At 47.6% G+C, this 10,470-nt stretch overlaps 1 protein-coding gene across 1 annotated transcript; it reads right to left on the bottom strand.

The window, feature by feature from the left end:
• Positions 1–203: 203 nt before the first annotated feature.
• LOC133234733 (myeloid-associated differentiation marker-like) lies at positions 204–1,333 on the bottom strand. The gene has a single exon (XM_061395622.1). It carries the CDS (start codon positions 1,137–1,139, stop codon positions 204–206), a length of 936 nt encoding a protein of 311 aa, XP_061251606.1. The 5' UTR covers positions 1,140–1,333.
• Positions 1,334–10,470: the final 9,137 nt, after the last annotated feature.

The following is a 10,470-nucleotide window of genomic DNA, read 5'->3' as shown; positions in this document are numbered from 1 at the left end:
AGGAAATGAAGGGAAGATGAGAGCAGCAAGAGAAAAAGCAAAACAATGTGTGGGCAACCAAAGAAAGCAGGAAGAAGATGGAGAAGGGGAGAAGGAAACAGAAAAGAGAGTGAGATGAAGGGGGAAGGATGTGAGGAGGGAGAGAGGGAGCCAAGAAGAGGACATCAGAACTCTGTAAAGATACCTCCTATGAGCAGAGGGGATCAGGAGACCCTGGGCAGAGCCTTAGTCTCCACAGAAACCTGGCGGGCCCAGTACCCCAGTTCGGTCACATAAACCAGCAGGTTGGCGGCTGTCAGGATGGCCACAGCCAGGCGCTGGTCCCAGGCGCACATGTTGTAGGCGAGCTTGTCCTTGCAGTCCTCATCACTAGACCGCTGAGGATGCCCGCCGAACTCCTCGTTGAACTGGTAGAGCAGCCAGAGGACCAGAGCACTGATATAGAGGAGGACAGAGAGCAGGCTGAGCACAAGCTGGAAGAGGGGGAAGGGCCCAGGCAGCCTGTATTCCCATTGTCCCAGGTTCAGCAGGATGGCCAGGGCTGCTGGGATGAAGCAGATGGAGTACACGGCCACACACCACTCCAGGGCCGGCTGGTGCAGGTACAGGGAGGTGTTGCTGATGAAGGCAAAGATGATGCCGGCCATGAAGGTCTCCAGCACCTTCAGCAGGCCTGGCATGGTGAGCACATAGCAGGAGGTCTTGTAGATCTTGCAGCGCTCCCACATTTTGACTACTTCCATGGCATAAAACACAGACGCAATGCAGGAGAACGCAGTAACAGCGATGGCCTGGTCCCGGTGAGGACCGTAAGGCAGGAACTGGACGTAGGTGAGGGAGTAGATGATGGAGGCCGAGAGACAGAGGAGGGCAGCGTAGCAGGCGTAGGTGTTAGATAAGTACCAGAAGAAAGGAAACTCGGATGGGAACCTACGTAACTCAACTGTGAGGACAATGAGGGTCACCGCACAACAGAAGCACCAGATGGACATAAACCAGTTACCTACGTACCCCCTGTGAATGCCCATGTCGGCCACCAGAGAGAAGGACATGCAGGTGGAAAAAAGCTGTGGCAGGCGGAGGAACCGGCACGTGGTGTCCAGGTCGGCCAGGTATAGAGCTGCTCCTGAGTTGGACATGGTGCCGTGACGGTCAGGCAGGTCACAGTCACTGGGGTGGCAGGATCTTCTGAGTAACCACTGTAAAAAGATCCAGTTCTGGAAGTTGATTAAGAGAGATTCAGCTAGAAAGGCTCAGAGACCTGTGACAGCAGAGGCCCAGGGGCTGTGGAGTTAGAACAAATGGCCCGGTTGCTTGGGTAACAGCACAGCTTCTCCTGAATGGTTCTCCCCACTCATCACTGTTGGCCTTGTCAGGATACTTGTCTTATCCCAAACCTCAGAGCTGGGTTGAGTCTGGCCTCAAACCATGAACACTGTGGATCTCTGACTGTGTGCCATTATCTATGGAGACACAGAGAAGGATGGTCCTTATCTGCAATCCAAACCCTTCGAGTCTCTCAAAATTGAAAACAAATTTTTGAAAAATTTTTCGGTAACAAAATTTGACCTGAACAGACACGAGACAATTAATGATATCTATTTAATTTACTTAGTGTGAAATTTCAAATGTTCAGTTGCAGAAACACTAATGTCTGAATATAGGGTGTGTTCACACCCCAGTGGGGTGTGATGTCATATAGAGTAGATGTACTATTTAACCTGTCTGGAGCAGATCTGACTCCAAGGGTTTCAGAAAAGGAACTGTGGATTCTACTGCTAACCCCATTTTACAGATGAGAAAACTAAGGCTGTGGAATCAAGTTCCTTCCCTAGGTGGCATGACTAGGAAGTGGGAACCCAGATAAAAATGCCAAAACTGTGGGTGTGAACACTTTGCTCTAAAGCCCTGCATGTGAGCAGGGCCTGTGGGTGGGAGCCCAGGACCAAAGCCTGAGGCTCCGGGACCCAGGACACACCTTCAGGGCCACATCCTCCTTCCACAGCATCTGAAGATACACCCAGGACAATCTGAAGTATCCCGGCCTGTCCTCCCTGCAGCATCACTAGGAGTTGCCATCTGAGGGGACACATCCCCACCCAGAGGACGGCAGCTTCAGAGGTGAGCAGGGAGGAGCCATGGGTGAGAGCAAGGCCGTGAGGACAAGATGACGTGGGAGTAGGGACTGTTCTGAATCCGCTCCCCCCATTTTGCCTTCACATGTGACTCTTCCCCCCTGGGGAGGAGAGACTCCCCACCCAGTGTGACTCCAAAGTAGAACATCATTGAGGAACCGCAGAATAAATTAACATAATTTGGGGCTCTGAAGCTCCAAAGCTGCCATCTAGGTAGAAGTCTGGAAAGATCTAGGAGTAGTCCTACCTGTGAGGAGTTTCCCGGCCTGGCAGACTGGTTAGCAGCTGCCAAGCTGGGAAGAAGGGATTGGAAATGAACAAGGATGCTGTGTCTGAGGCTGACGTGGAGTCTTTTAGGGCATCCCAGGAAGGCAGTGGGGATGGACGGATGTTTGGCCCCCTTTTAAGGGCAGGAGCTGAAAGAGGAGGCCCCTGCAGGACCCCTGGGAGGTGACAGCCCTGAGGATGCTCCCGGGACTGGGGTGGGGGCGGGGGGGCGGGCAGAATGGAGATGACTGGGGGGATCCCAGGGTCCCAGTGGCCCTGAGGCAGCCCAGTAGGGGTTTTCTGACCCAGAAGGGATGCAGGCATGGAGCCAACCTTCGCCATGGAGGAGGGGCCTGGACTGGAACTGAGACAGGAGAACAGGGGCGTGAAGGGGTTTCAGGGCTGTGACAGGGACACGTGGCCAGAGTGGCAGGGACCCTGGAGACCACGGAATTGCCCAGGTCACCTACCCAAGACAGTCCCACCAGCCAGGGCTGCAGTCCTGCTCACACAGGGGCTCCTCCAGGGTCCAGAGTGTGGGGGGAGTAAGGCCCCTCCCAGCCCGCCCCCTCCTCAGGGACCGCTTCCCTGTTTCCAAAGGACTATTTGCTGAGAGGCCCCCAGGGCTGAAGAGCCAGCACCCTGAGCCCCAACCAGCTTCCTGCCATCAGGGGCCTTGTTACTTTTGCTGATAATAAACCCTGGGACAAGCTGAGGCTGGAAAGAGAAACACAAAGCAAACCTGAGAACCTCCCTGGACTCCCAAAGCTCCTTGAGCCCCAATTGCCAGTGGAGCCCTGGAGCCTGCTGGCCTCCCAGCGGGCACTGCCAGGGGTGGGGGCGGGACACTGGCTGAGAGACAGGCTGGGGTGTCACTCTGACTGTTCCTGAATTTGTTCCCAATTTACTGTTAAAATGACCCTGCGATTTACACCTAAGGCTAAATAATAACTTTGGGTCCATTTAACACCACAGAAGCAGACCTTGGGGAAAGAGAGACATGGGGGTTCCTTCTGTGTGACCCTGGGTAAGGCCTGTGCCCTCTCAGGGCCTCAGTTCCTCTACTCTATCTGTGAGCACTGACATGGTACCACTCTCCATAGCACGTGCTACATCAGAGCACAGTCTAGATGAGGCTGAGCCCTGTCTTCCCAGCAGCCAGGCGTGTGGACTGGAAGACAGTGAGCCAGGAAGGTCATGGCTGAGACAGAGGAAGGAGGAGGATGTGCCAGAAGGGCATAGAAGGAGGAGGGGAGATGGAGACTCAGAATGACAAGGAGGCTGTGGGGGCCTGGAGGAGACACTTTAGAGCTGGATGATCCTGGGCAAGTTATTCATCAGAGCTTCAGTTTCCTCGTCTGTACAATGGGCTTAATACCTGATTTGTGTCAATTAAATGAATAAAAGCATGTGAAAGGCTCCTCAGAGGGTCTGAAACAAAACACGGTCATGCCAACTACCTGTTCCACCCTACCCCCACCCCCCATAGAGAACCCAGAAGGCCCTGGCTCCACTCTGGACACAAGTGCATGCAAGCTTGATTTGCTTCAGATCAGAGGCTACAAACCTGTGTGTCTTGAAGGTGGCCCAGAGATGTGTTTGGTTTCTCTTAAGGGAGTTTTCATGAAAAGAATGTATGAAATGTGTACTATTTCTTCCCTAAGTGTTTGGTAGCTGCAGTGTTTTTATTTCACATGAAAACCCACATTTCCAACTCCTTATGAAGCCTCAAGTTTATGTTTGTGCCCTCCAAGAGTCTGTTTACCCAGTCCTGTAGAAGTTCTGTAATCAAATCCCACTGGCCTCCAAAGTCAGATTTGCTGGGGGTTCTCAGTCCCTCTGCCAGATCCCCAGGTTGGGAAGTCTGTTGTGGGTCCTAGAACTTTCTTAACAGTTTGAGAATTTCTTTGGTATAATTTTTCTGCAGTTTGTGGGTCATCTGCTTGGCAGCTCTATGGTGGGATTAATGGCGACCTCCTCCAAAGAGGGCTTATGCCACATGTTACATGACCCAGGTCTGCTGCAGCCAGAGCCCCTATCCCCACGGCAGGGCACTGCTGACCCATGCCTCCATAGGAGATACTCAAACACTCAAAGGCAGGTCTGGTTCAGTCTCTGTGGGGCCTCTGGTGCACACAAGGTTTTGTTTGAGCCCTCTGAGCATCTCTGGTGGGTATGGGTTTGGTTCTAAGTGTTATTTTGCCCTTCCTACTGTGTTGTTGGGGTTTCTCCCTTGCCCTTAGGTGTGGGGTATCTTTTTTTGGTGGGATCCAACATTCTCCTGTTGATGGTTGTTTAGCAGCGAGTTACAATTTTGGAGTTCTTGATGGAGAAGATGAGCACAAGTTCTTCAACTCTACCATCTTGTATTAGTCTAAAGAATAGTAAGGAGAGATAAGAAAGCCTTCCTCAGTGATCATTGCAAAGAAATGCAGGAAAATAATAGAATGGGAATGACTAGAGATCTCTTCAAGAAAATTAGATATACCAAGGGAATATTTCATGCAAAGATGGGCACAATAAAGGACAGAAATGGTATGAACCTAACAGAAGCAGAAGATATTAAGAAATGGTGGAAAGAATACACAGAAAAACTATACAAAAAAAATCTTCATGACCCAGATAACCATAATGGTGTGATCACTCATGTAGAGCCAGACATCCTGGAATGTGAAGTCAAGTGGGCCTTAGAAAGCATCACTACAAATAAAGCTAGTGGGGGTGATGGAATTCCAGATGAGCTATTTCAAGTCCTAAAAGATGATTCTGTTAAAGTGCTGCACTCAATATGCCAGCAAATTTGGAAAACTCAGTAGTGGCCAAAGGGACTGAAAAAGGTCAGTTTTCATTCCAATCCCAAAGAAAGGCAATGCCAAAGAATGTTCAAACTACTGCACAATTGCAGTCATCTCACATGCTATCAAAGTAATGCTCAAAATTGTCCAAGCCAGGTTTCAACAATATGTGAACCGAGAACTTCCAGATGTTCAGGCTGGTTTTAGAAAAGGCAGAGGAACCAGAGATCAAATTGCCAACATCTGTTGGATCATTGAAAAAGCAAGAGAGTTCCAGAAAAACATCTACTTCTGCTTCATTGACTACACCAAAGCCTTTGACTGTGTGGATCACAACAAACTGGAAAATTCTGAAAGAGATGGGAATATCAGACCACCTTACCTGCCTCTTGAGAAATCTGTATGCAGGTCAAGAAGCAACAGTTAGAACTTGGCATTGAACAATGAACTGGTTCCAAATTGGGAAAAGACTACATCAAGGCTGTATATTGTCACCCTGCTTATTTAACTTATATGCAGAATATATCATGCGAAATGCTGGGCTGGATGAAGCTGGAATCAAGATTGCCAGGAGAAATATCAATAACCTCAGATATGCAGGTGCTACCACCCTTATGTGGTGGTGTGAAAGTGAAGAAAACCAACAGAAAGTGAAGAGGAACTAAAGAGCCTCTTGATGAAAGTGTAAGAAGAAGGTGAAAAGGCTGGCTTAAAACTCAACATTCAAAAAACGAAGATCATGGCATCTGGTCCCATCACTTCATGGCAAATAGACTGGGAAAATATAGAAACAGGGACAGATTTTATTTTCTTGGGCTCCAAAATCACTGCAGATGGTGACTGCAGCCATGAAATTAAAAGACGCTTGCTCCTTGGAAGAAAAGCTATGACCAACCTAGATAGCATATTAAAAAAGCAGAGACATTACTTTGTCAACAAAGGTCCATCTAGTCAAATCTATGGTTTTTCCAGTAGGCATGTATGGACGTGAGAGTTGGACCATAAAGAAAGCTGACTACCAAAGAATGAATGCTTTTGAACTGTGGTGTTGGAGAAGACTCTTGAAAGTCCCTTGGACTGCAAGGAGATCCAACCAGTCCATCCTAAAGGAAATCAGTCCTGAATATTCGTTGGAAGGACTGATACTGAAGCTGAAACTCCAATACTTTGGCCACCTGATGGGAAGGGTTGACTAATTTGAAAAGACCCTGATGCTGGGAAAGATTGAAGACAAGAAGAGAAGGGGATGACAGAGGATGAGATCGTTGGATGGCATCACCGCCTCGACGGACATGAGTTTGAGCAAACTCCGGGAGTTGGTGATAAACAGGGAAGCCTGGTGTGCTGCAGTCCATGGAGTCACAAAGAGTCAGACATGGCTGAGTGACTGAATTGAACTGAACTTGAAGCCTCAGGAGATCTGCTGTCAATGGGCTGTTTTGCTTTGCGGGGGAGGGGTGGAGCTGAGCAGATGCTCCTTTACTTTATATTGTTTTTCATTCTTATATTTGTTTAGTTTTTTATATTTTCTTCTTCTCATATATAACTGACATAAAGCAAGACTATGATCGTCTCCCTTGTCCCAGTTTCCCCTCTTGGGCGTGGCCAGACTTCCTGACTGCTCAGAGGAGCACCACCCCTCCATCCAGGAAGCATCTATGTTCTCCACCTCTTGTACAGCCTTCAGCACATTTCACATACCCTGAAATCATATTTAGACATGTGTGTACATATGCAGCTTCCCAAGTGGCTCTAGTGGTAAAGAATCCACCTGCAATGCAAGAGATGTGGGTTCCATCCCTGAGTTGTGAATATCCCCTGGAGAAGGGAATGGCAACCTACTCCAAAATTCTTGCCTGGTAAAATTTCATGGATAGAGGAGCCTGGTGAGTTACAGTCCATGTGGTTGCAAAGAGTCCAAGAAGACTCAGTGACTGAGCATACATATGCATACGTATATGCACATGTTTTGTGATACATAGCTGTAGATTTTTTGTTATTGTTGTTGCAATTTTATAAACATGAGATCATGTCATGAACAGGGCATCTTGCTTTTTCACCAGCCCTGACAAGTGCAAGTGGTCCTCCCCAGGGTCCTTAATCCTCTTACTTTCCTTCCCTCCTGGCTCCTGTGGGCATTTGGACTGACCACCCTTCTCTAGACCGGTGGATCCTCCCCTGTGAGTCACATACACTGGGGAACACAAGATATGACAAGGGGTCCTGGGATCTATGTGACCACCGGTTGGCAATCCTCTCTGTGAACTTTTTAAAAATATGAGAAAGACTCTTTTCTTCCTTTCTGGAAACTTTTTGGTTTCCTAGGGCTACTGCAACAAGTTAGCACAAATTGCTGCTCAGTTACTTCAGTCGTGTCCGACTCTGTGCAACCCCAGAGATGGCAGCCCACCAGGCTCCCCTGTACCCGGGATTCTCCAGGCAAGAGCACTGGAGTGGGTTGCCATTTCCTTCTCCAATGCATGAAAGTGAAAAGTGAAAGTGAAGTCACTCAGTCGTGTCAGACTCTAGCGACCCCATGGACTGCAGCCTACCAGGCTCCTCCGTCCATGGGATTTTCTAGGCAAAAGTACTGGAGTGGGGTGCCATTGCCTTCTCCACAAGTTAGGTGGCTTAAAATAACAGAGATTTATTCTCACAATCCTGGAGGCCCGAAGTGTGGAATTAAGGTGTCAGCAAGGCTGTGATGTCTGTGATGCTCCAATAGGGTCCATCCTTGCCTCCTTCAGCTTCTGGAGACCCCTTAGCTTGTGGCCACTTAATTCTATCTCTGGCTCCACCTTCATGTGCTCATCTTCGCTCAACTCTGTGTGTGCAACCCTCTCTGTCCTTTCTCTTACAAAGACACCTGTCACTGGACCGTGGGCCAACACTCCATCCAGGATGATTTCATCCCTAAACCCTTAACTAAATATGTCTGCAAAGACCATACTTCTAAATAGCATCACATTCTGAGGTAGACATGAATTTGGGGGATATTCTGCAGCCATTAAGGTTCTCTCTCATATCTTCCTGTCCTTATTTCATGGTGTCTTTTTCTAATGTGTTTATTGCATTAAGTGTATTTATTTGCTTTATCTTTTAGATTGGTGTTTGTTCACTGAAGTTCTTATGACTCACAGTGGGTCGATCCCTCATGTACCTTGTCATTAAACTGTGAGCCCCATTTTACAGGACCCCTTTTTCCTGGGAGGATCCTGCTGCCTGGGTTGGGAGCTTCACCCAGAATAACTGCATTTGTTGCTGCTCAGGACCCTCTAGGCCAATCTTGTGTTGGGCACTAATTGTGTTAATTTCCAGGTTGGAGTTTTTGGACCTCAGAAATCATGCATATATGGGCTCAACACACAAGAAGTAAAGACGACATTTTTATTTCTCCCGTGGAGGTAGATATCAGCCTTGACTTTTCCTCTTGCTGAAGGGTAGGTTTTCCTTGTCTACCCTTGCTCCTAGGCTGCAGACCACGTGGTCCTGGCTTTAGGGAAGTGTCTCAGCTCCAGCTCCTTACCTTGCACCACTCCAAAGTCTCATTCCTGGCCCAAGTGGGCATATAGACCAGCCTCCAGTTGGCCAGGCTCAATTCTCCATTTCTCTTTCTCTCAAACATCCAATCAATAGTCACATCAGCTCTGCTACTGAAGATTCAGAGACCCTTGAGTAAAGCATCTAATCGTACAACTCCTTCCTCTCATCTGTGCCTTGCTAATTCTAACTTGTCCTTGATCCCAAATCACCTCCTCTAGGAAGACTTCCTGGATCCCACCAGCTCCATCTCTCATTGCTCCCAGACTGATACTTCTCAACCTTGGTCCTCTGGGAAGTAGAGATTGTGGACAGGTCATTACATTGTCCTGCATCTTGTCTGATTACATTACAAGTGAGGTGGGGAGTAACAGAGGTGTTGGATGGGCCTGAACGCAGTAGAAATAAGTTGGATTTTAGCTGTAAGTGAAGATGCCTCACTGGCATTTTTTGCGATTGGGCCACTCAGTCAGATGCCCACACTGAAAGTGTGCCTCTAGTTGTTAGGGGGAAAATGAAATGGAGGTCAGTGAAGAAGCAACACAATATAGTGGTCGTGTGAAGCAACTGGAACATGCGTGAGTAACTGTGGGCGTGTAAAAGCTACACTCAAGGGTTTGACAGTTTCTTATACAATTAAACATAAACTACCCCATGATCCGGCAATTTCACACATAAGTATTTTCTCAACAGAAGTGAAAGTTGACTCTATAAGACTTGTATGAGAATGTAGACCACAGCTTTCCCATAATAATCTCACACTGGAAGCAAACAATACGTCAATTAACTGGGGGATGAACAAACAGTAATCTATTCAAGGGAGGTTTGCCTGGTGGCTCATCAGGAAAGAATCCACCTGCAATGCAGAAGATGCTTGCAGAAGGTACGGGTTTGATTCCTGGTCTGGGAAGATCCTTTGGACAGGGAAATGGCAATTCACTCCAGTATTCTTGCCTGGGAAACCCCATGGACAGAGGCACTCGGTGGGCCAGAGTTCATGGGGGTTGCCAAAGAGTCGGACACAACTAAACAACAAAGACATTCAAAATTAGATATCACCCACAATACAAACGAATGAACCATGTATCTACATAAACATGGATGCATCTCAAACACTGGATGCCGAGTGAAAGAAGCCAGGCACAAAAGAGTATCCACTGCAGATGCTGAAATAGGTTCAAGTAATCTATGAGGGCGTGCTGCATGGTGTGCTGCGGGCCATGGGGTCGCGAAGAGCTGGACACGACTGAACTGAACCGAACTGAACCTATGAGGGGAAAAAGTCAGAAGCAGTTCCCTCTTGGGTGGGGGACATGGATGTACTTAGAAGGGTATGAGAAACCCTCTGAGGTGTATTTATTGCTTTTATTTTAACTGTTTGCAACACATAGCTGTTTGCATTTGCCAAAACTCATTGAATGGTGCCCTTAAGATTTGTGCCTGTCATTGTATATAAAATTTACCCAAAGGAATAAAAGAGAACCATAAACAAATGCTGAACCCCAGGTAATGCTAGTAATGCTGAAGTACTCAGGGCTGGTGAAGCACATTTGAAGCTTATTTTAGTACATTTTTAAAAAGGTGTATTAGTGGATGGAAAGAGAAATGGATAAGTAGAGAAATATGTGATGGAGTAAGTACATATATTTATTGAAGAACTAGATAATGAATGTATGGGTATTCACTGTTCTTTCAAATTTGAAAATTTTCATTCCCCATATTAATCCCAAGAA

This window comes from Bos javanicus, chromosome 21 (assembly GCF_032452875.1).
Source record: "Bos javanicus breed banteng chromosome 21, ARS-OSU_banteng_1.0, whole genome shotgun sequence".
Lineage (NCBI taxonomy): Eukaryota > Metazoa > Chordata > Mammalia > Artiodactyla > Bovidae > Bos > Bos javanicus.
This window is presented reverse-complemented; position numbering and strand designations above follow the sequence as displayed.

Bases quoted from the DNA above. Each gene is read 5' to 3' on its own strand.
- LOC133234733 (XM_061395622.1), bottom strand. From the start codon at position 1,139: ATGTCCAACTCAGGAGCAGCTCTATACCTGGCCGACCTGGACACCACG.